The sequence below is a fragment of the Ammospiza nelsoni genome, chromosome 21 (genome assembly GCF_027579445.1).
Source record: "Ammospiza nelsoni isolate bAmmNel1 chromosome 21, bAmmNel1.pri, whole genome shotgun sequence".
In the NCBI taxonomy this organism is placed as follows: domain Eukaryota; kingdom Metazoa; phylum Chordata; class Aves; order Passeriformes; family Passerellidae; genus Ammospiza; species Ammospiza nelsoni.
In genome coordinates, this window is record NC_080653.1 from 8,360,758 (window position 1) to 8,387,175 (window position 26,418).

The 26,418-nt window shown below is 48.2% G+C and overlaps 3 protein-coding genes across 4 annotated transcripts in view; 1 reads left to right on the top strand and 2 right to left on the bottom strand.

Annotated features, from left to right (window-relative positions):
* Positions 1–672: 672 nt before the first annotated feature.
* ZSWIM7 (zinc finger SWIM-type containing 7) lies at positions 673–10,880 on the bottom strand. Its single transcript, XM_059487060.1, has 6 exons — positions 10,738–10,880; positions 10,206–10,305; positions 8,129–8,150; positions 5,727–5,829; positions 1,332–1,436; positions 673–945 (listed from the first exon to the last, which is right to left on the bottom strand). Exons 2-6 carry the CDS (start codon positions 10,282–10,284, stop codon positions 829–831), a joined length of 426 nt encoding a protein of 141 aa, XP_059343043.1. The 5' UTR covers positions 10,285–10,305; positions 10,738–10,880; the 3' UTR covers positions 673–828.
* A 39-nt stretch (positions 10,881–10,919) lies between these two features.
* TTC19 (tetratricopeptide repeat domain 19) lies at positions 10,920–14,551 on the top strand. Its single transcript, XM_059487057.1, has 10 exons — positions 10,920–11,109; positions 11,177–11,250; positions 11,797–11,907; positions 11,999–12,037; positions 12,488–12,544; positions 12,758–12,819; positions 12,945–13,039; positions 13,226–13,380; positions 13,655–13,817; positions 14,256–14,551. Exons 1-10 carry the CDS (start codon positions 10,920–10,922, stop codon positions 14,387–14,389), a joined length of 1,080 nt encoding a protein of 359 aa, XP_059343040.1. The 3' UTR covers positions 14,390–14,551.
* A 1,163-nt stretch (positions 14,552–15,714) lies between these two features.
* The window catches only part of NCOR1 (nuclear receptor corepressor 1), a 44,797-nt gene continuing 34,093 nt past the window's right edge, over positions 15,715–26,418 (bottom strand). Inside the window, exons 34-47 of one of the 2 annotated variants that reach the window (XM_059487047.1) lie at positions 26,052–26,261; positions 25,253–25,402; positions 24,560–24,733; positions 23,939–24,104; positions 23,201–23,697; positions 22,640–22,768; positions 22,371–22,528; positions 21,985–22,208; positions 21,444–21,581; positions 20,268–20,410; positions 19,665–19,718; positions 19,180–19,401; positions 18,725–18,907; positions 15,715–18,553 (exon numbers count right to left, since the gene is read on the bottom strand). In XM_059487047.1, coding sequence (XP_059343030.1) covers positions 18,366–18,553; positions 18,725–18,907; positions 19,180–19,401; positions 19,665–19,718; positions 20,268–20,410; positions 21,444–21,581; positions 21,985–22,208; positions 22,371–22,528; positions 22,640–22,768; positions 23,201–23,697; positions 23,939–24,104; positions 24,560–24,733; positions 25,253–25,402; positions 26,052–26,261 — 2,636 coding nt within the window. In that variant the 3' untranslated portion in view covers positions 15,715–18,365. Of the gene's footprint in view, positions 18,554–18,724; positions 18,908–19,179; positions 19,402–19,664; positions 19,719–20,267; positions 20,411–21,443; positions 21,582–21,984; positions 22,209–22,370; positions 22,532–22,639; positions 22,769–23,200; positions 23,698–23,938; positions 24,105–24,559; positions 24,734–25,252; positions 25,403–26,051; positions 26,262–26,418 lie in introns of both variants that reach the window. The other variant, XM_059487048.1, reaches the window with a different exon arrangement.

Here is a 26,418-nt window from a genome sequence, read left to right on the forward strand (position 1 = left end):
AACATATTTCCAGGCAAAATAAAAATAGGACACCTCCCTTGCCCTCCTCAATAAAAAGCTCATTTCTCATAAAAATGTGAAGGAAAAACAGCAGAGGAACTTTTGTAGCCAGTGCAGCTGTGGCCATTAAGCTGTCCCTGCTCTGCTGTACATGGATGAAGTGTTCTCATGTTGCTGAGATTCTGTATTTGCAGGAACTGTTATTTTCATCCAAAATGCTTCATTTACCACCCACAGCACCTGGCACAGCCTGTGCCCCATTATTTCTGGTGGCTGATGCAGCAGGAGAGGCCACACTGCCCTCAGGGAGCACAGAGCATGGACAGGGAATCCCAGCTGGCTCCCAGGGCAGCAGCCTTGAGCTGCTCAGTGTGTCTGAAAATGTTTGATTTAAAGCACAGCAACCACATTGATGCTTCCAAAGATCCTGTTCCAGTGGAGGCACAGAGTTTCAGGGTGTTGAGGGGTTCCCCTGGACCAGGTTTGCCACTGAAAAATCAGAAATTGCTCTGAGCTGCCACCTGCAAAGAGCCACAGCAGCTCTTTAATCTGTGCATCACTGAGACCTGCAGGACTGTTTGCATCCTCACATCACAATCATTGCAGATTAGCTCAAACATCTTCAGAAATCCCAAAAACAGCATAAATAAATAAAACTGAAGTCAACACAGGCCTAATTAATTAATTTATCAGTGCCAGGCTGCTAATTAATGTCACACTTGGCTGCAGCACAGGAAGAAATCTGCCAGCCTCAATGAGCATTTGACAGCCTTACAGATATTAAAAATGCCAGTTACACATCCAGGAGTGATCCAAATTCTTCCTCCTTCATCCTTCATCCTCTTCCTCAGCCAGGAGGATGTTTGTGAGCTGCTCCTCAGACACAGGCAGCTCCTGGCAGGCTCCCAAGGCCTGGCTGAGGTAGACAGCCAGGATGTGTTTGCACTGCAAAGTTAAGAGCAGGAGCAAGGCTGGGGTGCCAGGCTCAGGAACCCATCCTGGCCAAAATGTGCTCAGTGCAGTGCTCAGCCCCCCAGGAACGTGGTTCCTCCTGGCACAGGTGGGGCTCAGTGTCCCCAGCTCTGCCACCAGCACAGCACCATGCAGGGAGCTGGCACACAGCCCCTGGCACCCTCCCCACCACTGCTGACCATCTAAATCCCTCCCTGCACCCAGCACCCAAAATCTGGGGCTCCCAGAGGCCACACAGGGGTCAGGCTCAACCTGCATGGCCAGCTCCACTCGTGTCTGGGGGGAATTTGGGGTTCAAGGGGCAGGGCAAAGCCTTGTCCCCTGCCCATGGCAGCCCCAGGCTGAGGCACAGAACTCACCAGAAGGCTCTCACTCTTCTGCAGCACAGAAAAGCCAAAGGCAGGGCAGGTGCAGAAGTGGCAGGAGCTGTAGCAGGTGTAGAGTTTGCCTGAGCTGCCAAGGACCTGAAACAGAGGCAGAGGAGGAGTCAGGGCAGGATTCACTTTAATTTCTGTGACTCAGGTTGGGTGTGCACTGCCCCAGCAGAGAGGGGAGATGTCACAGCACAGAAGTGTCCCCAAGCACTTGAAGCTGCTCAGGTTTCTCAGGGTCTCCACAAGCTCCTCTCCCTGCAGGCGAGGCTGTCCTGTAGCAGTGCCTGCAGCAGATCCCAGCCCCAGGGACCAGGACAGGGGTGGTGGCTCCACTCCCTGAGCTGCCATCGAGTGCCAGCCCCTCCCGTGAGCTCCCCCCAGCCCTGCAGGCTCACAGGTGGAAATGACAGAGACTCTTGTCACAGGTGTGAGCCCAGGGCCACCACGGGCTGGGGACAGGAGGGAGCAGCATTGAGCCCTTGCAGGGAGGCCTCTCCTTTCCCAGCCACTGAAGCTGTTCTGCTCTCAGAACCAGCTGCAGCTACTGGAATCCAGATCTGCCTGAATAAACAAAGCTGAAGTCTCCAGAGAAGCTCCCTGCTCCATCTCTGCTTTGGGAACAGCACTGCCTGCTTTTCCCACATGCTGTTCCCTGCAAGGCTGGTGCTGAGGCACAAGGCTGAGCAAACAGGTGAGGGAAGCATTTTTTCTAGCATGGAGCAACCTGTGAGCTGCTGGAGCTGACTGCAGGATATAGGAAAGCCAGCCTGTGGATTATTAGCTCTCTTTTGGTCTCTTCAAGACTGGAAAATCGCTTTTAGGAAACGACTTTAGGGGCCCAACCTATGAGAAGGGAAGGATCTGCAGGAGCAGAACACACTTGCACAGGGCCCAGGGCCCAGCCCTCTCCATCTGGCTGGGTTTGTGGCACACACACCCCCAAACCCAAAGATAAACACAAAAAGTGAAAAGGCAGAGGAGCTCTGCAGAGTGCTGTTCCCCTCCAGAACATCCCTGGCATCCCAAGCTCCTCCAGAGGAACATTGTCCCTCCCTGTCCAAAGGGAGCCTTCCCCTGTCCCCCCTCTGCCCTGTCCCCCTCTGGAGCTCTCCCTGCACCCTCTGCCCAACAGGGAACATCCAGAAATGCCAATGCCTCAAAGTGCCCCTCACTCCCAGATCCAGGACAAAAAATTCACATTTCCATTTCAGAGTAAACTTTTTTTTTTTTTCTTTTTCAGTCTGGCCTTTACCCTGGGTCCTCCTTTTACAGCAGGCTGAGTTTGTTTCACTTGTGATAAGTTTGTTTTCCTGCAGCCCCTTTGATTGCTTTTTCCAAGATGAAGGATTCTGATGGTGCCTTTCCTTCAGAAGTGTTTTCTTTGGGGAGGGGGGGAGCCACAGACAGTGCCAGATTTGGGCTGAGCTCAGCGTTCCCAGTCCTGACCTAGATGGCAAGAACACAGTCTCTGCCTAATAAAGCAAAATCTACAATCCAAAGACAGAGAAAAAGGTGCCTCTGTTCCTGGCCAGCTGCAGCCCTGCCAAGCACTGGGTGCTCCCCTGGCCCTGAGCTGAGATTTCCTTCTGCTGTCCTCATCCCTGGGCCTCAAGGAGGAAAAATCCTCCTGGAAGTGTCCCTGTCAGTGTGTGGGGGCACAGGAGGGTCAGCTGAGGCACCAGCACAGGGACAGACAGACAGACAGACAGACAGCACCACAGCCTGTGCCAGGGCCTGCTGCTCAAACCCTTCACTGTGGGGCATCTGCCACACAGTTCTGGGAAATGGATGAAAAAAGACAAAATAAAAAAGAAGTGAAAGTGCAGGATGTGAGCAGGGCAGGATGTGAGCAGGGCAGGATGTGAGCAGGGCAGGAGCTGGCAGGGCTGAAGCTCTGCCCTCCTCCACTGCCACAGTTCAGCATCTCTGCCCCAAATGCTGCCAGGCCAACACTGCCACATCCAGCACAGCCAGAGCCACCATCCCTGCAGCAGGTGGGATTTACCCTGAGCTCACAGGGCAGGTGCCATCCAAGGGCAGGGATTTACCCTGAGCTCACAGGGCAGGTGCCATCCAAGGGCAGGGATTTACCCTGAGCTCACAGGGCAGGTGCCATCCAAGGGCAGGGATTTACCCTGAGCTCACAGGCAGGTGCCATCCAAGCTCTCCTGGGATGATTTCAGCTCTGAGGCACCCAGCCCTGGGACACTCCATCAGAAGGGCATTAAGGGACACGTCACAGCTCTCATTTGACTGAGGGCTCCTCCTTCTCCCATCTCAGCTCCTCAGGGCAAGGGCTGCCCACACCACAGGGCCTGTCTGAGCAGAGCCTTCCTCCCCTGAGGCAGGACCTGAGATGTGCTGGCTGATAGGGAGTTATCAGCAGCTCAGATTTGGCTGTAATGACCCAGAGGAGTTTCACAACAGAACCTGCCCAAGGCCTCAAAGAGCTCTCCAAGGCAGCTGCAAGTGGAAGCAGCACCTCACATTCCAGCTGAACCACATCTGGGTGCCAATGGCAGGGCTGACTGTGGGGGATAATAGCAGGGATGGTTGTGCAGTGTCCAGGGATGTCCCTCTCTCCAGGAGCAGGCTGGGGGACATTCCCACACATTCCTGCACAGGAATGAAGAGCCAGTGGCTGCAGTGCCCTGTCCCACCCAGGGCTGAGTTTCTATGACCCCAGATGTGTTCCTGTCACTGCTCCAGCCCCAGGGCAGACTCTGCTCTTTATTTCTGCATCTCAGACAGCTGTGATGAGGGAGAATTTCACAATGGCACCAACCTCACACCCCCAGAGAAAATATCTCTTCAGATTCCTCTGTTAATGAACTCATCAGCGTGGCCTTAATCAGCAATCAAGCTCCACAGGAGAGGAATGCATCTGGAGGCACACAGGAATCTCCTTCCTGGAGCTTTGTCCTGCATTAACTCCCTGACCCCCCTGGCCAGGGCTTCCTTCTCCAAGGGAAACCAGAGGCTCCCTCTCCCTGCAGAGGCAGGAGAGCAGTTCTGACACTTGCTCCTTTTCAGTGTGCACCAACTGAGCCCTTTATTAATATCAGATTAATAATGGATGCCCAGCAAAGCTCTGCCTTAGCCTGCAGGGCCTGACAAAGGGAATGTGACCATTCTCTGCCCAGTGGCATTTTCAAACAAGCAACAGTAAAAAAGGGAAAGCCTTTGAGCATTCAGTTAATCAGGGAGGCAGCTGCTGTCTAAGGGTGCTGGAAGCTTCCTAGACTTTACCAAACATCCACAGGCAAGCCCTCAGCTGCAATCCAAGGCTGTGCTGGAGCCCTGATTATGATTCATGTCCCTCTGGAGGAGCTGTGTCCTCTCCATGGCCCCAGAAGTGATAAAGGCTCCACATGCAAACCAAGCAGGGCAAGCTCAGCATGTGGGAAGGGTTTGTGCCAGCACCAGGCCTGACTTCACAGCCCTTTTCTCACCCTACAGGACCCCAAAGCACCTCCAGGGGAGGAGAAAAGGTCCTTGGCAGAGGGGGCACTTGGAAATGTTCCTCTTGGGTGCTGCAGCACTGAGCAAAGACATTTCCCTTTCTCTGGTGTGTGAACAGCACAGAACCAGGCCCAGCTGTGCTACCTGAGGGTTGGGAGTGCTAAGGAGAAGGAATTGGTGCTTTTTGACAAAAATCTTTGGGACACAGGGTCCTAATGCTCAGCCATGGGCTGGATGCAGATGGTCAATGGCTCACAGCATGGACAGATTGTCCCAAAAGAGACACCACCAGTGCTGGGGACCACAGAACAAGGAATTGTGCACAGTACAGGAAGGTGAGAATGAAGCACCAACGGCTCCTCACCTCACTCCCACCCTGTGCTGTAACTGATCTCAGGGCTGAGGTGAGCTCTTCTCCCCAAAATGCCATTTCATGGGGATGTTTCTGTGATTCACAGCCTTGGCTACACTGAACCAGAGTGAAACCCACGGGTTTGGCCAGCACTGCTCCCTCCCAGGCAGCAGAGATCTCCTGCCAAGCAGAGGTCATGACAGGAAAGAAACAGAGTGAAGGCAGATAATGATGAGTTGTGTACAACTGGTCAAGAGGAAGAACTTCCTCTGCTGGATAGGATGGGAGTAATAAAGCAAAATTAGCAATCCCTGGAAAACTTCCTCCTGACTGTGATGCCCACAAACACATAAATCGTCTCTGGCTGCCTGGGAGCCACAGGGAAAATGGTTCTGAACTGTGCTGCTCTAATTCCAGCCTGTGGCTGCTGCTCTGCAGTGTCACCTCAGGAGTTTGTAAAGCACTGGTGCCCTCCCTGTGTTTATCCATGCTCTGCAAGTCAGGAAAACATTGTCTCAGAGGGCAGCTGGAAACCATCAGAAAGGAAAAGCAAAGAGAAGCTGTACCTGGTAGAGAATCCTCCCACTGGGGGACCTGAGCCGGGTGACAGAACGCTGATCCACCAAATCCAGAGCTGGCACTGCAGATGGGCCAAAAATGAACTTCAGCCTGCAAGAGAAGTGTCTCTGGTTAGGTCAGAGCACAAAGGGAGAGCCCCTGGCTCAGCTCAGGGACAGAGGCAGCCCTGAAGGAGCCCATTGCAAAGGAATGACATTTTTCCTTGCTGCAGCAACTGGAAATGTCCCACAAGCACAAAGGAACAACTAGGGATTTCAGTGAAGCACACAGAGCCAGACTTGGGGTGCTCAGGGCAAAAGGGGCTCTGGGACACCTCAACCCTACAGCCAGGCTGTCCTGGATGTGCTGCCCTGGATTCTCCCTCAATCTCTGCCCTGGATTGATCAGTTGGTCCTGGATCCCCCCTCCAGGCATGGAGCACACATGGAGCTCCCTGGAGAAAGGGGAGTGCAAGGATGATCCACAGTTCTTAGAGCAACAGGAACTGGGGTTCCTTCCTCATCCCCTGGAGATCAGTTCAGACCCTGGGGAATGAGTGAATCATTTAGAAGTGATCACATCTCCTCCATCACAGTCACAACTGAGGGGTAAATGATCCTTTCTCTACCCACCAAACTGCATCAGGAGGAAGCTGGAGAACATCAGGGAATTACTCTAGAGACATGGAGACACATGGAGACACCAGAGAGCATCAGTTTTACATCTGTGACCCAGCTAGGGGCAGGGCTCAGAGACAGCCAAGTTATTCCAGATAAACACCCAGGGGCAGCACATGCCTGATGTCCCTCCACTCTCCCTAAAACCCCTTTCCCTTTCAGGGATGCACAGCATTTATGGGATGGGGATCACTGTACATCCCAAAGGGGGGTTTTGGATAAGGTGTGTGTTAAATATGGACATCTGCACCTTCAGCCCATTGTCCAGACAGCTCAGGGGCTCCAAAGTCATTCTAGACCAGTAAATCCAGCTGTTCTGAGTGTTTCCAAAGAGCTCAGGGGCAACTCAGTTAACTTCACAGACCTTTCACCAGCTGAGAAAAATCTGTGTAGTCTAGATTGGTTCCAAGGGTAAACAACAAGGAAATCAGCAGTGATGAAGAGATAGCACCAAACATGAGCAGGGGCTCAAGAGAAAGGGGAAAGTTTCCAAGTCCAGGGAGGACAGAGCAAGGCAGAGCCCCAGCAAGGCTGAGTCAAGCTGACTGATAAGCAGCCAAACAGACAGACAGATTCCAGGAAGACCAAAACTTGCACAAACTCAAGGCAAGAAGGGCTGGCTCCATCTGAGGAGGTGGGTGGGGAACATTTAAGTAAGACATTCCTTCATGATTAGGTTTGGGACCAGAAGGGGGCTGAGTTCAGTGAGTTTCAGGAACTCTTTTCAAATCTAGGGAATTCTTTTCTTGTGTATATAATTTGATCACTTCAACAGGAAATGCCCACAGGAAATTCAAGGACTTTGGAGATTTGGAAGAGATTGGGAAATTAAATCAGAATACTTCTGAGCTGCTGGATGCAGGGAATTGATGGAAATCTGGCTGCCAAGAGTTACCACCATTATTAAACTTAACAAGGGAATTTGTCCCCTCTTTTATTTTCTGAGGAGAAGGAAACAAAAGCTTTCAAATCTGATCCCACCTTTCAAAGGCCACTGTGGTCCCAGGAGAGGGAGGCAGCACACCTGTCACAGGTGGTGTGTGATAACTTTATGTTAAAGATAACTTTAACACAAAGGCACCAAGGCCTGGAGGGTTCCTGGTGATCTCATGCCCCAGCAGGCAGGAACACATTTTTTTTTCAGATTAATCTGAAAGTTTCTTTCACTGTGACAATGCCCCTTCTCCACCTTCAACACCAACTGGGGAGGGCTGCAGTTGTGAAACTTGGATCTCTTAGGTCACTGCTGGGAATGATTAAAGCATTCACAGGGTGACAAAGCTGACCTGAGACCGCCCCCAAACAGAAGAAAACTCTCAGTCTCCAAGTTAACATTTCCCTGGAGCAGGGTGATGCTCAGGACACCTCTCCCTCTCCACCACACGTGCCCATGACTCAAAGAGCAGGAGTGAGCTCAGGGGGCTCACAGAGGGATGAATCACCCTGGAACATTCCCACAGCAAACTCCTTCCAGAGCTGAGGCTGGACCCAGAGCTCAGGTTAACTATCCTGGGTTTAAATTACAGCAAGTAATCACAGGACATGCAGTGATACAGAGATAATTTTGTTAATCTCTGGAAAAAAACTCCTTCAGAACCTTCATTTTCAGTACCACCAAAGGCACCAGCATTTCTGTGTTTCAGCTGCACTGGGAAAGCCAGGATGAGAGCTGAGCTGACCACCAGCTGCCCTTCAGCAGGACAGGGGCAGGAACTGGAGCAGAAGACACTCACCCCAGCAGCAGGTCATCAGGGACTGCAACAGAAAGAAAAGGAAAGGTGATTTTGCAGAATTTCACATCACAGGGGGCTCACTGTCCCCCAAGGTACCCCCAGAGGCCACACAGGACTGCAGAGCTCTCAACACCCTCTCTAGCCACCAAAAAAGCAACAAGGAGCAGGGAAATGATCCATGGTGCCAGTGCTGAGGCACTTTTCAAGCACAGCAATCACAACCACAGGGATTCATTTTAAAAAGAAGAGCAGAAGCCCAAATGCACTTTCTTTTATGACATCCTATTTTAAAAGCACCCAGGAGGCCTCAGCATCTTACTCTGTCACTTTAAGAAGCTGGTTAAAAAAAAAAAATATACATTGTTTTCCCTGAAACTCTCCTGGCATGAGCTGAGAACTCAGGCCTCACAACTTTAGAAATGTTGTTCCTTTCCCAGCACAGTCTTGCAGGGCGCCACTGGTTTATGGCTTTTACTGCAGCCCACTGAAACATTGTGTCTCCATTTATTGGAACTTCTCCTCAAGATGGAAAGTTAGACTCCACAAATTGTGTTTGTTGGAGCTGACAGCTCAGGCTCTGCTTGTCCACTCTGATCTTTCTGTTATCACTCAGGGGACACAGTGTACTCTGTCTCCATATCCCACTGGAAGATCTGGATTTTTGACTTTAAAATAATTTTCTTCCGACAATTCAAAACACTCTCTATGACCTGCACTGTTGCTTTGAATTTTCCAGCTTTATTTGAATTTAATTCTGCAAAGGGATCAATCAGTTTGTCTCCAGTCTGCTTCAATGTGTGCTTTAGTACCACTCTGCTGCTGTAAGAAGGACATTTTTAAAGGGATGTGAACTTCTCTTTTTGCTTAGTTTACAACAGGATTTATAAAGCCCTTTTAAAAGTCACATGTAGATTTTGGATCTACCCTAACCTGACAGGAGCCATAAAGTAAGTGTGCCAAAAAGCTGTCACTGGGGTCACTCTGACAGTTTAGACATGAATTCTCTGCCCATTCCTCACTCCCACGTAGTGCTCAAGACAGATTTATCTGAATTCTTATTTGTTTGGGTTTTGTGCAGTTAAAAATATTCCTTCAGCACATCCTTTCCTTGGGAAGAGCCATTCTGTGCAGCTCATCCAGCAAACACAAACACTGATATTCTCTCAGCACAGATCCAGCAAAGGTAATTATCCTTAACTAGCTGCTGGAATTGGCCAGGATTTCAGCGCTGGCTGGTGCTCCTTGCACTGAAGCCATGGGAAGTTGTTCCTGTCCCTGGGAGCAGCAGCAGCACACTCCCTCTGCCGGTCAGCCGGGACACGGCTTTGGGAAATTCCCCTTCCCAAGCCCAGTTTTGGGATTGGTGAGTCTGTAGAACCAGCAGGGTAGAGGCACAGCAGAATTCCTGCCCGGAGCATTAATTTATCATCCCTCAGGTGTGACCACGGGCACCAGGAGCTCTAAGAAGCAGCAGAACCCATAAGTCACATTATAAAGAGTCCAAAGTGCAGTGATTTTTGAATTTGACTTGGAGGAGGGGCTGCTCCTCATTATCTGTGCTTCTGTTGTCACAAAAAGGGACATCGAGGTCCCTGAGACAGCAGAGTCAGGCGGGAAAGGGGAGGCACAGAGCCCTCATCAGCGCTGCGTGAGGTGCAGGTGCTACGTGAGTTTAAAATAAAAAGGTTTTATTCTGCGTGTTCTCTAGCTTATATATTCTTAACAAAGCATAATTTTAAGTCATTAACTACATTAAAATACCTTATTTTCATTAGTGCAAAGTAATTAGTGTTAATATAATTACCAAAAGTTTTACAGAAATTTAATAAGGCACGTATACACATTTACTTATGAAGGCAGGTTAGGTTACAAAAATTTTCATGTGTCTTTTAAAATCTGTTTTTATACTAATGGCTTTGTCTTCTTTTTTGTTATTGATAAACTCGAAAATCAAGAATTGTAATTCCTTCTGTTAACTGTTATTTCTTCTATTGCAGGCCAGCTGTGAGGCCCGGGGTGTGACAGGCCCTGTGACAGTGACAGTGCCTGGCCCCTCCTGCTGGCATCCCCCACATACCCTGCGAGGTCTCCTGAAAAGCCTTTCTGATCTCTCTCAGGAGCTCTTCTGCCACTGCGGGCAAGGTGCTGCCGTCCATCCCTCAGGCACGGGCTCATCCCTGCAAACGAGACAGTGGGAAATCCTTGGGGTCACCATGGACACTGAGCATCAGGGGGTTAGCTGGGCACCCCATCCCGACCAAGGAACGGCATCCTTTAAGATGCTTTAAAACAACTCCTAAAATGTTCTTTTTACACGTTCTGGGAAGGGGATTCCCCACAGACACACGGGTGTCTCCGGGATGTCCCCACACGGACAGGTCCTGTGGGAAGCACGGCTCGCTGCCCACAGGATGTTCCTCACGTTCCTCGGGACGAGCAGAGCGCGGGGCAGCCCCCGGCGCCCTCCGCAGGCATTCACACACACGGATCAGATCGGCTTCTGCCCCCCGGCTCCCTCAGCCCTTCCCGGATGCTGCTCCCGCCCCTTCCCCATCTCTGTCTCCCGCTCCGTGTCCTGAGGAGCCGGGCGTGGCGGGGGCGCTGCTCACCAGGGAGGGCAGAGCGGCGGGACCCGCTCCCGCCCCACTCCCGGGGCTGTTCCTGAGCACGGCCCGATCCCGGTCTCGATCCCGATCCAGCTCCAGCTCCAGTTCCCGCTCCGGGAGTGACGTCATGACACCGCCCCGTGCCCTTGCTGACGTCACGCGCGCTCTTAAAGGGCCCGCAGGGGATGGCGGCGGTGGCGGGCGCGCTGCCGCGGGCGCTGTCTCGGTTGTGCCCCCGGCGCCGCCCCGCCCTGCCCCGGCCCGCCTGGACAGCGGCACACCGGGGACACCGCGGGGACAGCGGCACCGGCACCGCGGGGCGGGCGCGGCCGCGATGGGCACGGCCCGCCGGCGCTGCGCTGGCCTTCCTGGGAGGTGAGCTGGGCGGCGGGCACGGGCGGCGCGGAACCGGCACCGGGCACCCACCGCGCTGTCCCCGCAGGGCTCTCCCTGTTCCCTCGGGACGCCGAGGAGGACGGCGAGGATGCCATCATCCTGCTGCTGAAGAGAGCCAAGGTGAGGCGCGGGCGCTGCGGGCACTGCCAGTGCTGCGGGCTCTGCGGGCAATGTGCGGGCACTGTGCGGGCGCTACGGGCGCTGTGCGGGCTCTACGGGCGCTGTGCGGGCTCTGCGGGCACTGTGCGGACTCTGCGGGCGCTGTGCGGACTCTGCGGGCGCTGTGCGGGCGCTGTGCGGGCTCTGCGGACACTGTGCGGGCTCTGCGGGCACTGTGCGGGCACTCTGCGGGCGCTGTGCGGGCTCTACGGGCGCTGTGCGGGCACTCTGCGGGCCCTGTGCGGGCTCTACGGGCGCTGTGTGGGCACTCTGCGGGCGCTGCGGGCACTGCCGGAGCTGTGCGGGCTCTACGGGCACTGTGCGGGCACTGTCGGCTCTGCGGGCGCTGTGCAGACTCTATAGACGCTGTGCGGGCGCTGCGGGCACTGTCGGCGCTGCGGGCGCTGTGCGGACTCTACAGACGCTGTGCAGGCGCTGTGCGGGCGCTGCGGGCACTTGGGCTCTGCCGGCACTGCCCGGCACTGACCGATCCCGCTGCCCCCGCAGCTCAGCACCATGAAGGGGGAGCTGGCGGAGGCCGAGCAGCTCCTGCACCAGGCCCTGCGGCGGGCACACCAGCAGGAGAACAGGCAGGCCATCATCTACACGTACAGCATGGTGAGAGCTGGGCTCGGGGCACAGAAGGAAAAGCGGCTGAGGCTCGTCCGTGTCGCCTCGGTAGAGCTTGAGCGTTGTCTGTCTTTTCCAGATGGGGAACGTGGCCTACATGCAGGGACAGCTGGACAATGTGAGCAACTCTGGGTTTTCCCAATGAATTTTTAGATGTTGACATCTTGTCCATGATGTCAAAGGTGTGGGGTGCTGGCACAAGCTGCAGACTCGGAGCTGTGGGGCAGAGATGTCCCAGTGCAAATCAGAGTGATCTAACTCAGGACTGCTGTCCCATGAGCACAGCAGGTTAAGAAAGATGCTCTCACAGGTAAATGTTGAGCTCCAACATGGTGTGCAGGAGAAGGAATGCTTCTTTCTGTGAAATGCTACAGTTCAGCACTGCAGTTGAAACTGAAAGGAGCCACTGGTTCAGTCCCACTTGGGCTCTGCTCAGCCTTTCTCTCCAAACTGCTCTTGGTGTAGTGTAAATGCAACAAGTTTGAGCCAGGTCCCTCTATGTAGTTTGCCTCTGTATTGTTTTAAATGCCACAATTTCTAAGTATCCTCTTCAAAACTCTTGTTGCAGGCAGAAAAGCTCTACAAAGCAACGATGAGCTACATGCTTGCAGGGGACACAAAGGAGGTATGTTCTGAGACAGGCTCCCAGTGGTGCCCTTCTCTTTACCTTATTTCTTGTGCTGTAATGCCTCTTACTGGAAATTGGCAATGTTTCATGGATGCTAGCACTGGAGGCAACAAGATGGGGATTTTTAAGGTCTAAACTCTCTGACAAAGTAATGTTTCTCTTGAGGAGGTACAAGAAGAGTAACAGTTGCATTGTGTGTCCTCCTGGCAGGATGACAACGCGGTCCTTGAGGTGTCCCTCAAGCTGGCCAGTATCTACGCTGCTCAGAAACAGTGAGTTCCCAGCTGCAGGTGTCACCTGCCTTCACCTCAGCCTTGCAGGGCTGGTGGGGTGGCCAAGCAGAGGATTTTCAATGAGGGATCCTTCAAGAATAGGAGCTTTGCTTTGCACTTTGCAGGCACAAATTAGCTGTAGCTGGCTACCAGTTCTGCATCCTGACCTTAGAGGAGAAGATTGCCAAGCAGAAGGACTTGCCTGAGGATGTCTTATCAGGTGGGCAGCCTTGTCTGCCAAAGGTTTCTCATATTTTCTCCATTTCCCTGTCCTTGATGTTGTTTCTGTATTCCTAAGCACCATCTTCATGTCAATCCATTCTCTTCCCACTGCCTGAGTTTCTGCTGTGGCAGGATGGATGCTGGATCCTGAGGCAGTGCTCACCTCACTCCTCTCTGTTTGCAGCTGAAGAAAAGGCCAACACCCAGCTCCTGCTTGGGATGAGCCTGGACTCCTACGGCCGCTACCTCCTGAACATCAACGAGCTCTCAGCAGCACAGAAAATGTATGAGAAGGCTCTGCAGATATCCAGTGATGTTCAGGGAGAGACTCATCCACAGGTGATTTGTACAGCAGTAGGGCTCCAGGGAAGGAAAGGCTGATCTGGAGGGAATGAGGCAGCCTTGGAGCAGCTCTGCTGCCGTCAGACATCAGCACTACCTGAGGCTGTTTTCCTGCCAGGAAGGACGAGCCTGCAAATACGGAAATAACAGGACACTTCCTTACTGAACGCTTCTCTGGGAGATACTTCTTTAACTGGTGTGGCAGGGGATGAATGTGGTGCTTGTGCTGCCCAGAGTGCTCCACAAGCTTCCCTTTTCCCTCCTGGTGCAGAGTGTGGTGCTGCTGAGTGACCTGGCCACGGTGCTGGACGCTCAGGGATGCTACGAGGAGGCTCTGGCCCTCAGCAGGAGGGCAGCTCAGCTGGCACGGGACACACAGCACCCCGAGGAGCACATGGTGCTCAGCAACCTGGCAGCAATCCTCATGCACAAAGGTCAGTGCATACACACCCAGCCTGGCACTGAGCTGGTGCTGGCTGCAGAGATCTGGATCTGTGTTGTAGGGCTGAGCTACAGTGCTGGTTTGGGGTAGTTAGTTTTGGTTTAAACAGTAGGTCTGACTTCATAAACTGACCCAAAAGGTTGCCAGGACATCTTGTTTCCCATGTCCTTTGTGTCCAGTAACTTTTCCAAAAGGACAGAAGACATGCATGAGATTTGTTTCTGTGACAGTTTAAGCAGAATCACATCCCATCATCACTGCTGCTCTCCAGCTCTCAGAGTTGGCAATCTGCAGGATGTTTTCTGAGCCTCCCTAGATCTTGATGTGTTCCCAGTAGTCCTTGTCCTTTGCATGTGATCTGCATGAGGAGGGGGCTCTGAAAATGGGTGATGGAACTGGGTAGCCAAGCCTCTTTTCCCTCTTGCTACAGAAGATTTCCTGCAAGCAAAACAACTGTACAAAGAAGCTCTCAAGCAGGCACAGGAGAAGGGAGATGCTGCTTCTGTCCAGCATATCCAGGAGGAACTAGCTGAGCTGGCCAAGAGGAGAAAGGGGTCCAAATAAGTTTGGGCACAGAGTCCAAGCTTGAGGTGACTGAAGGCAGCGAGGGTTGCTCAGCACAGGCAGCCTGGGAGCAGCTTGGTGCAATTCTCCAGAGAAAAAGCAATGTGTAAGAGGAAGGGCTGCCACTGCCTAACAGCCCAAAATAAAGGTGTGAAATCTTAACTGTGTGAATTTGTGGTGTAGTCTGTGGTTTGACTGACCTGCTGTGCTAAGTGATTTAATTTTGGCTGCCTAAGTGCAAGTTTGGTCTGGTATTAACACTGTGTTAGAGTCAGTTTGCTACTCCTGCCTGCCCACACAAGTGTTCAGGTTCAAAACATGGCTGTCCTGGAGCAAGTCTGGAAAAGGAACATTGATCAACAATTGTCTCACAATTTACATGTTGCAAGGAAGGAATTGTCTCACTCTTTACATGTTGCACAGCACAGCAGGGGCTGTACTTTTATCAGTGCTGCAGTTCAGTGTGTTTGAACTGCAGCAGAGCATCTCCCAGGCTGTACCTGTCCTGTAACAGCTGCAGCTCCTTGTCCTGGGCCAACAGCTTGCCTGAAGATCAACAAATTTCTTAATTTCTTTTCATTTCTTCTTTTATCCAAAGATAGAAGTTGTCCTCTCAGAGGAGGGGTGAGGCTGTTAGCACACAGAGCTGCTGTCAGAAATAAAACACTTGGCTGCAGTGGAGAGCACATGGAGTGCCAGAGTTGTCTTCTCCCTTGGATAGGTCAGTGCTTGAATGCTGAGGCTTCCTGTTGGAAAAGATGCTGTGTACAAACCCAGCTTTGTCAGCTACTGCCTTCATGTGAATCAAGCGTCAACAGCTGCTTTAGATAACAGAATTTCTCAGTCCTGCCCTGCCAGGAAGCCTGATGTTAAAAAAAGAAGATAATTAAACCAGAAATTACCAAATCCTTATTTAGTTAGGATAGTAGAACTAATTCTGTCACTATTTTAACCTCTCAGCTGTCAGAACTGCCGCTGGTTGGTACAACCCTCAATGTAATTACATCATTATTAATTTACTTACAGTAGCAGCTTCACCTCTGAACTCTGAGCTAAAAGGAGGAGGCACACAGTTTTTCTAGAGCAGAAGTTCATGGGAACTGGAAAACTTCAGTCACATACATACTTGTTCTCAGCAAGCTAGGAAATAAAAACAGGGCTGTACTGACAGAAAGGCTCTGGCACATTAGAGCCAACCTTCTCTCAAGTGCTGGGTTTGGGGTTTGAAGCAGCAGAGCTTGGAGGGCAGCAGTGTCACCTGCAGCACCCTGGGAGCAGGCTCTTGCCTGTTGCTGCAAAACAAAGGGAGACACAGGAAAAGCAAGTGGAGAACTGATCCCCTTTATTGATTGGTCTGAATCCAGAAGTCACTGTCTAGTGAAGACATTGTGTGGAAATTATGATGCATGGGTTTTTCAAGTCTTAAATGATTTCATATCAGAATCACGAACCATATCAAGATGAAAGCATTGTGAAAGCGCTGATCAGAAATCAGGTAAAAATTTGTAGTAAACTACACTTTGTAAACATGACTTACAAACACCTTCCTGTCTGAAACAGGGCAGATGTAATTCCATACTTGAAGATTACTGGAATTGTGGTAAACCCTAACTTAGGCTCTGGAGAGGTTTTTACACTGGAGAAGTTAAAACTCGGATAACAAACAAATAAAAAGCAGCAACATTTTATGTGCAAATGCCACTCAAACTGTATCTTAGGAGATTGTGACTATCCTACTTTGGATATCTTGCTGCTGCTGCAGCAGTAACATGAAGCTTTGCAATGAACATGCTATACTTACTGTACAGGTAGCAAAGACATTTGTCTGTACATGCCTCTTTCACATTGTATTTGTTACACTAAGAAAGTGAGAACAAGTGAGTTTAAGAATGGAACTTAACTCTCCACTCCAAATTTAAATCTACAAAAAGGGCAGATCATTTTCCAGTATATGTTGCTGTGGGAACCAAAAAAGAAAGTTAAAAAAAGAGCACAGGTCTACAAACAGGATGAAAACTTCACTGCTTCAAGCCAGAAGGGTAAAGGAAGGGAGGATGAGAGAAATCTTTCTCAGAGAAAGACTGCAAGGAGATTTAAGACTGCCAACGGATCTATTATGATGCAGTGTTTACAAAAAGTAGCAAAATAGTTCTGTATTTTCAACAGTGTCAAGTTTCCAAATGAGTTCCTTTGGAATTTTGTTTCCCACACTTGGGGCAAAAAGGCTTTCCTTAAAGGACTGAAAATAAATTTGCTATTGATAAATAGTTCTGTGCTTCTTCCTGTTTGTAAGTGGACCATGGCAGTCCCTGGGCTGCAGAGCTCACAGGACTCGAGGTTACACACTGCATTACACCTTCCATACAACGCATCACAAATACAGCAAATCCCAAAATATTTCTCACTGGAAATAACTCCAAGGCAAAGACCCTGTTGATGAATGAGATGCAAACGCAGTTTGGAATCTGACAGACCACGCCACCCCCCAGCTCAGTGCTATCTGTGAATCAGTCCTTCTACCCCAGAAGATTTGAATTCACTTCCTGAGGTCAGTGCAGCATAAAATGAAGATGCTTTTGGAGATGGATGTCAGGACAGCCTGTGCCATCACTGCCCAGATGGATGGATGTGTACATGAGCTACAAGCACATCATAGCAAGCATTGATAGATGAATGATTCAGGAGACTCTCCTAGTACCATATACAATTTAAAAATAAAAATCACCCTAACAAGTATTGCACACTTCAGGAGTTAAGCCAAGCATTTGTAAGGACTTCCACCAAAGGCTTGCTTAGAGGGACAGGGACTGGGACGCAAACTTCAAAATAATTATTACATAAAGATTTTAAAACCAGATTGGAGGAAGGAAAAAAATCACAGTACCTATTTCAAACTGGTTGTAACAGAAGCCAAGTAGTTGACTCGTGTGTTGCTCAATTATTCTATAAAAGCACTTTGTTTTATTTAAACTTGGGATGTGGAGCTTTTTCTTCTTAAAGGATTTATCAACCCACCCAGAGCCTCTGTTCAGAAAAGCCATTTGCTGTGGTTAAATATGACAGTAAAATTTAGTAGCCTGTTTTGACTGCATACAATGCAGAAACAGAGAACACTAAGAATAGGCTTTTAGGGCACAGTTAAAATTCCCAGTGTGCATAACAGTGAGGTATGCCTCCAGAAGCTGTTCTTTTTTTGTTTCTTTAACCTTTTAAAAATGAACCATAACATACCCATGCAATAATATTTCTGCAGTGTTGCTAAATAAAACCAACTGCACCAAAAATTTACAATGTGGCAGAATTTCAAATTCCAAAGAAATATATCATCTTATTCCAGCGAACTGGAGTTATGTTAATGTACAGAATTCACTAAGGGGTCAGTCTTAAAAATCAACATTTTCACAAGAGCTTGAACACCACTGAGAAAGTGTGTCTAGGCATGAAAAAATTATATAAAAGCACAATGCCTGCAGGAAGTGGCACGGCATTAAATGGGCAATGATGGTTGGGAGATTGGGGTTCTGGTTAGGTTAGGCTGAAAGGGAGGCTAGGGTTATGAAGAGTATTCTACACTGGAGAAAATGCTTAAAAAAAATTACAAAATGACCCCCAAAGTTTAGGCAATGATTTGAACATAAGTACACCAGATACTATAGCAAGGGAAAAAACACTGCAAAAAGTACTCTCTATTTACAGAAGAATGATTTAAAAGACATTATGGTTTTCTTTACAAATAGATGTAGAGCAGGAATAGTCCACATTTTTAAAAACTCTTTACATATTTATCTTTACTAAGTCAACCTTCTCGACCACAATCCTCCAACACACACAGCCTGTGCAGAAGGCATTTCACGGACTCTCCAGCAATTCTTCATTGTGTGGCCCTTGCTCTCTTGGAAAGTCTCTGTGGGCACAAGTCAAAAATAGATTTCTTTTTTTTGACCCGCAAATTAAAAAAAAAAATAATCTGCATAGTTCAGTCATCACTGTCAGACAGAGTCTCATATTGTGCTGAAAGCAGTGGTGCAGGCTCTCGCTCCCAGATCCTGTTCTGTGGGTGAGTGGTTGCTTGGCTCATGGATGGGGGGGCACAGGCGATGGAGGTCGGGGGGGTGCTGCTCAGCATCCTCATGGTCAGAGGGTTGTATGGAAACTGGGTGGAACCTGCATCAGAAGGCAAAAACATGAGCTGTTCTGAGAGATCTGATGTTGGCCTGGGTTGTGACAATTAGCAGAAAATCCACTGCAGAAAAGCCCCAATGCTGGGAGCTTCTGGCCAATATCCAGTACAACATCTGAGACTGCAAACACCTCTGAAAGAAGCCCCTTCCTCACCTGTTGATGAAGGCCTGTCTTCCCAGGCCCACACTGGAGTCTGTCTGTGGTAGTCCCCTTCTGAATGTACAGATGAGACAGAAGAAGGTCTTTCAGTTCCCAAATATCCCTGCCCAGGAATTGGAGACTTTGACTTCCTACTGTTTGACTTGCCGATGAGCTTCTGCTTGCTGACTGCCCCACCTGGCAACACAAGGGACAGATTTCACCAACCACATTTTAGTGGTTTGTTTCTAGAAATGATCAAGTAGCACTGAGAAGTTTTAGGTATCCAATACACCCTGTTCTTCTTTTCCTGTTCCATCAGTGTTGTTGGAAAAGCCAGGATGATAAATGCAAACACCACCTCTGCCAGTTACAGAGGAAAGACAGTGATTTTCAGTGATCCCACGTTATTCAAGCCCTTGATTTATTTATTTTCTTTAAGGCCCTGGGATGTTTGGGAGCTGCAATACCTGAATTTGGAGATGGATTGGCTTCTTCCCTCCGTGTCTCGTTAGTCGCCGGCACCGCGGCGCCGGAGCTGCCCGGGGCCACGGCGAGAGGCTGGGACATGACAACCCCGTGCTCCTCACTCTTGTCATCAAAGTTCCCCATCAGTGCTTTCCTAATAATGTCCTCCAGACCCAGATTACTGGCAGGATCTGCAAAGGAGTGACCCCTAGAACTGACTGCACCTGGGATAGAAGAAAAAACACAGGGAAAAGTGGGAATGGAGGCAGAAAGTGTATCTCGGAGAAATTACAAAGGGGTGTGGGGAAAGATTTGGCCATTTTGCTTTTCCTTATGGTGCAGGAAATAAGTTTTCATGTAGAATATTAGCTTTTAAATTTGCACCATTTTCCTCTTTTACTGAACTCCCCAAAGAGTATAAATTGAAGGTATTAAAGACATGACATTTTTCTGGAACATATGATGTTTCTTTTATTGAAGAACTTACCTGAGGTAGTGACTGCTGGCAAATTGAATATTTCAGTCCCTGGCTGAGCAGTTGCTGCAATTAAAACAAAACATTTCACTGAATTTTTCAGTAGTGATGATCACTAAGTGATCAGCAGTAGCCCTACTGCACAAAAAAAAAGCAAAAATATAGTTCTAGTATCATATTGCATAATGTCAGTGTTCATTACTGGAATTATATTAAAATGCTGTTTAAAAGACATAATCATAAGGGCCAAGAAAACACAAACTATTTCATTTCAAGACACGTTTCCAAATAGGAAAATGTGTAGGAATTGATACAAAGCAAATTACAGACACAGTTAGTTAGAATAATGTCATGTTTTAACAACTCTCTCATTAATTATGTGGTTTTCAACCTCTTAAATTAAGTGTTAAAATGATGTGACAGTCCTACATACAACAGTATATAAAAAAAATCCAGCCTTCTAGTTCTATGGTCATAAATTATTATATGTGTTTTATATTAATAGATTTCTATTAATTTGTATAATTTGATCATATTCAGGTCAGGACATCTGCAGGTGAAAGTCACATGAAGCTTAAGCTGGAAAAATTGAGTGAAAAGGCAAGTCCTGCATACCCATGTCAGAGTCACCTCCACCAGATGAGTTCAGCTTTCGAAATATCTCCTGTTTCTTGGATTTTACCATTGGTGAAGTGTTCTCAAGTTTGGTGAAAAACGAAGGCAGGTAACTGATACTGCCTGGAGAGCGAGAGTCAGTCCTGCCAAGACCAACACGTGTCAAAGAGACAGAACTTGTAAGATGCACATTTAAATCTTCCCCAAAGTACTCAGGCAGAAATCACCAACAGTCATATGAACACTGGGGCGCTCAATAATAACTGAGTTTGCTTAAGCAGCAGCAATCTGACAAATAAGCTTCAATTAAAAAACCAAACAACGCGTACGTAAATTAAAAAATAATCTAAAAATGAAGAAAAAAATAATCTAGATCTCCTAGCCCAAGATCCTTACATTTCTAAAATGTGCAATATCCCCAGCCATGCTTCTGAAAATCCCTTTGCATCTACCTAACATCCATCATGGACCGTGACAGCCCTGCAGCAACTGCACAGTTGAAAAACCCCATGGAAATTAGAATCAGTTTTATCAGCATGAGGCTTAAATCTTTGGTTTAAGTACTTTGGTGTGCTCTTCCTTGCTCAGCAGGGCAGATACAGGAGCTCCCACTCCAGTGTGCATCTCCCACACGTTTGCAGACACCAGCACTGCCAGGAACCCTGTGAAGGTTCTGTGCAATTTTGGGGTGCAGATCTGACAGACTGGGACAGGGCTGCCCCATGCATGGACACCCCACTTCACTCCTCCTGGAACCTCCTTAGCTTAGTGATATTTCAAGTGGTTCCTCCCCTCTCCACCAGGACAGTAACCAGGAATCCAACCAGGCAGGAAAAGAGTGAATGATTTAATAAAAACCTTTCTCAAAACTCACTTCAGTTTTACAGAACTGGCAACCACGAGGAGTTTCACTCTAACATTCTCTCAGATGTGACACAGAACACTCTGCTTGCACCAAGAAACTTAAGACAGAGCACCAACATGTGACCTTTCCCTCAGCATTCCCAAAGCACTTCCCAAATTGCAAGTTTTGGATGTTAGTGCAGAAGGATTGACAGTGATTAACAACTTGCCTGTGGCACCAGAGGAAGGTCAGTTGAATTGCTCTTTAATAAAGGCACAGTTTGCAGCACAAATATTCAGAATTATGTCTTTAAAAGTCAGTTTTACACCTACCTCTGTTCAGTAGGCTCAGTTCTTTGGGAAAGCAAAAGAACATTTTCCTGTTTCTCATGTACAACCGGGACCTGAGGTGGCGAGATTGGCTCGTAGGGCTCTGAGGGGACATGACTCCTCTCTGGAGATTTTCCAGGCCTACATCCATGATTCAGAGACAGATAATTACTCTCAATGCATGTACAGCAGTAGTTAACTCATGTAATTTTACAGTTCCTACAAAACTGCTTATGTGTAGTTACATGTTACATGCTTTAGTGAGCTTAAAAAGATGACAATGCATTGTCCATAACAACTCTGGATGTTTTAAGTTATTACATGTTTTCAGCTGTCTAAAGACTGGATATTAGGAGAAGTAGCAAAGGGAAAACAGTTATAAATTATGTTATGGAGCCAAGCAATTGGTGAAAGAGTAGGAGACAGACTTTGCCTAAAAATAAGATCAAAAGGCACCTTTACTTCCAATCTCCACCAAGATTACTGCACTCTATCATATCTGGGCATCAATTAAAGCTGCAGTTAGACTGAATCCCTGGATTACCTTCCCCTGGCCTTGTCAGAGAGGTTCTCAGGGGACACTCTGGCCCCTGGCCGCTGGTGGTGCACGGGCTGTGGCTGCGCCTCGGGGCTGTAGCGGCTCGAGGTCTTTGCCCGGCCAGAAGCAGGAGTTGGAGCAGGGCTGGAATTCTGGAATGTAGTGGTGGGAGGCTGCAAAGAGGCCTGAGAAGCTGCTTGGTTTCTAGCAAAGTCTTGTGTGATAATTTGCTGGATGTCACCAAAAGAAATAGAAAAGATATTTTGATTAGGCACTGGCCACAGTGTAGGTATTCATGAACTAGACAAGACTAATGGCAACAAATGAGGTTATAAATTCAGATACAATGTTTTGTAATACTCCCAAATAAAAGGCATAATTATAAAACCTACACAGATGTGATCAGCAAGGGTGATGAGCCGATGGGTCCTGGGCACGTGTGCCATCCCCTCAGCCTGGGAAGAGGGAGGTGGAGGTTGCTGGGGTGAGGGGGGCTCCTGCTGTGTCCTGTAGCGGTGAATGGGGCCCTCGTACGGCCTGTTGGGGTCAGCTGCTTGAAACAGAAAAGGTCACTCTGTTAAGCTTCAAGGCTTGAAACTTCTGTGCTTACAAATCTAAGAAAGGTGACTGTGAGAATATTTCCATATGTAGATGAACTTACTCTCTGCCTGGCTTGGTTTGGGTGTCTCTTGTTGATAGGGCTGCAGCTTTTCTTGAGCAGGTACAGGTGAATTTGCAGGGCTGATCACCTCAATGGCATCTCCAGGAGCTTCATACCGGTGTGAGGACACTGAATATCAAGCAAAGGTTGTGGAATAAGATGTAAATACAACAGAAAATTTTTGTTGTCTATACTTAGCAACACCAGTAAAATGGCATCAGTGAATGAAAGTCAAAACACTGTTGCCTTCTCACAATAACCATGGTGATACAAATACTTCCATGAAACAGTGTTCCAACATAAACAAAGTAATTTTCAGTTTCCTGAATTCTGAAAATGTTACTCTTATGATCCTGCATTCCTGCTGTAGCATGGAATCTGAATAAAGCAAACAACTCTGATTTTGCAAGAGTAACTATATGCAATAACTGTATTTGTCTATCAAGTGTTTCTGCTTTGCAGAGCTGAATATTTTATCATTAAACATCTGAATCATTTCACATCATTTCCCTAAAGGCTAAGACAGACAGCAAAGAAGTAGAGAGTGACTAAGATACGTACAACTACTGGAAGAATCTGAACTTTGAGAGCCCCTATCTCGAGCATCCTTGTCTGAAGCAATCTGGCGAGTGATGATCACATCTATGAAGTTAGCAGCAGTAATTGTGGTCTTTCCTCGAGTTCTCAGCTCTTCCTCGTACCTGGATTTAGGAGGAGGTCCTTTCTCTTTACCAGCCTCTGAATAGACTACTGATGAAGTCTGTCCCTGGGACTTGCCACCAGAGTAATTGGCAGATGTATAGGGGCACTGCACAGGCCTCTTTTCTACCTCCAGGGTCTTCTGCTCCATCTGCTGCTGGTCAGTCACCACAGCTGACCTGCGGCCCATGTTCTCTTCTATCCTGGTTCCTTCGTGCTTGCTCTCCTTTGCTTTGGCAACTTCCATCTGAGGAGCAGAGGCTGCAGCATCCACGAGGGCTGCCAGGGCATCAGCAGCAGTGTTGTAACGGGAAGCTGGCAAGCCTTGAGTGATAGAGGGAGCGCCAGGGGTGAGCTGCCTGTGGCCAAACATTGAATAGCCTCAATTACATCACATGGAAAGAACTAGAGCCATGAACACAATAAAGCAAAGCTTTTCTGACACTAATTTCTACCCAAAATGCACTGATGAAAATGCTTTGATATATCAAATAATCCACTATATTTCATGTAGTGAAATATCCTTAAGCCTAAACGCACTTTTTAATAAGCTGAAATATTAGAATATATATCTGTGCCACATTAACTTCTAACACATACATGATACGTAGCTGAGCAGCAGGATCCAAAGGTGTGATTACACTTGTCCCATTGGTTCCTTGGAATATACTTGGCCTTTGCTGCAGAATGTTTTCCTGGCTTCTCACAGAGGGGGATGGGGACCGGACGTATCCGTGGCTGCCGGGTCTGCCAGGCTGCTCTGCACCTGCAGGACAGAGTGGAGGGGAACAAACCAAAAGAAATTATTACTCTTACAACAGTGTAGCACTGTGAATCAATGTTCCCACATCCCTTCCCAGCTGTCTCCACCACTCTGGATACTCTTATAACAATGCAGGACTATGTATCAATGCTGCCTCCTCCACATCCCTTCCCAGCTGTCTCCACCACTCTGGATGAGATTTAAATCTGTTCACAGTGCTCTAAATGACATACAAGCTGTGCCAGTGACAATGAGGATTCACTCCTCTTTGGGTGCTACATTGCTTTGAGAGAAAGTTGCAGAAGTTGCAATTATGACCAGAACTGCTGGGCAACAGGAACCTGCCTAAAGTGCAGAGTAAAAGCACACTGTAAATGGTATTTACTAACAGTGACTGCAGAAAATGAGCAGTTACAGTGTACAAGACAAGTGATCCAAGTGTGTCCATGTGCCCTCACCTGGTCGGAGATAAAGTTCAGCAGGGACTGAGGTGATTCTCTCCCTCTCTCGTTCCCGTTCTCTTTCCCGCTCTCGTTCACGTTCCCTCTCCCTTTCCCGCTCCTTCTCCCTCTCCCTTTCCCGTTCCCTTTCAGCATTTGCAGCTGCAGAAGCTGCCAGGTGTGTGGGATGTCCTGGAAGGTCCACAAGGTAAAATGAAGGAGCAAAAAAATTTACTTAAGTGAAGCATGCGATGTAAACACTTGCCTATATATTTTGCCATACACTTACAGCAAAATTTCCCAAATACATTTTAATTCCACTCAAGACTATTCACTTATTTAGGAAGATCAAGGCTTAACAGTGACAGTGGAAGGCTCCAAAGCCTTTTACTTAAGTGGTTCTATAAAGTTAGAGCTTCTAGACCCCAATTCTACCCTTCAACAGATGTAAAGCGGGGTTAGTGAATTATAATCAAATTACTACAAATAAAGACCTGACAGAATGAGGCAAATTCAGAATTTGACAGTGCTTCTACTGTAACTACACAGGATATCATCAAAACCCCTTTGCTATCCAAGTGAGAGGTGCATACAAAAAGCATCTCCTGAGAAAACATCAAAAGATGGCATTAATGAAAGGTGAATAAAGATGGTCAATTCCCTCAACATGTCAGACAATGAAAGCCATCACCAAGCCATGAGAGCTCTTACCTGGTGACAGAGAAGCAGGGTTGTAAGGCCTGGGAGGGAAGGTAAGCTGGGTGCCGGGGATATATGTGATTCTCTCCATGGGTGGGGTGCTGGTTCCTCCAGGATGAGGCACTAAGATAGTGGGGGCCATATTGTTCAGGTCAATGATTCCTGTCAGGAGATGACACACATGAGAATGGCCACTCCAGGACATGGTCTACACAGTCAGCAATGAATGTTTGGTGGAGAAAATACAAGAATAAGGCAAGTGTAGAGCTATATTCTAGCTGCTTATACTCTCTTACATCTGCCAATCAGCAATTTAGGAACATAAAATATCAGAAACTGCATTTGTAGCACTCCCTTTAATTGCCCTTTGAAAAAATGCACTCCACTTCTATTCAATAATCCCATCTTTTAGCAATTTTGGGTATTACCCAAAAAATAAAACAATCAACATTATCACAAACATTACACTTCTGGTTGTTGCTTTTATATTCTTTTTGAAGAAGTTATCATTTTGATATAATTTTCTTTTCTGAGGTTTGATGGTGAGCTAAATATGGTTCCAATCACCAATTTAAACAAGCAGAAAACAACCTGTCTCTTGAACACCAGTAACTCTCAGAGACTTCTCCTTAAAAATATTGATTATAGAGGTGGTTTTCCTTTCCACAAAAGGCAGTTTCCAAATGAGCTGTGAGACATCCAAGATCACACACACATTTATCCACACAGCCTTGAATCAGTGCATCCAAACCACAGCTGGCACAGCCAAAACACACTTTTGAGAGGATTACAGAAAGAGAGGCAGGCCCACCTCGTGCTCCTGCATAAGGCAGTGCCAGAGTTTGCTCCCTGGGGGACAAGCCCCTGGTGACATCGGGCCGGAGGTTGACTTGCATCTGCTGGGAGGTGATGTAGTCGTTGAGGATGGTCTGGCGCGTGTTCTCCATGGCGTACAGCTGGTACTGGCTGGGGTACCCCGGCGTGGGGGACAGCTGCCTTTGGAACAGGTAAGCAGCAGCAGCTGAGGGTGAAAGAAGGGAAAAAGAGGCATTTAGGAAGCAGGATGATTCTGGATTAAGTAAAACATTCAGCTGTTGTCACGGACATATTTTATGAAAAATCCTTTCATTGGGATCTTTTCTCCTGAGAGGCTGAGAGGCTTCAGAAAGGAAATGTAA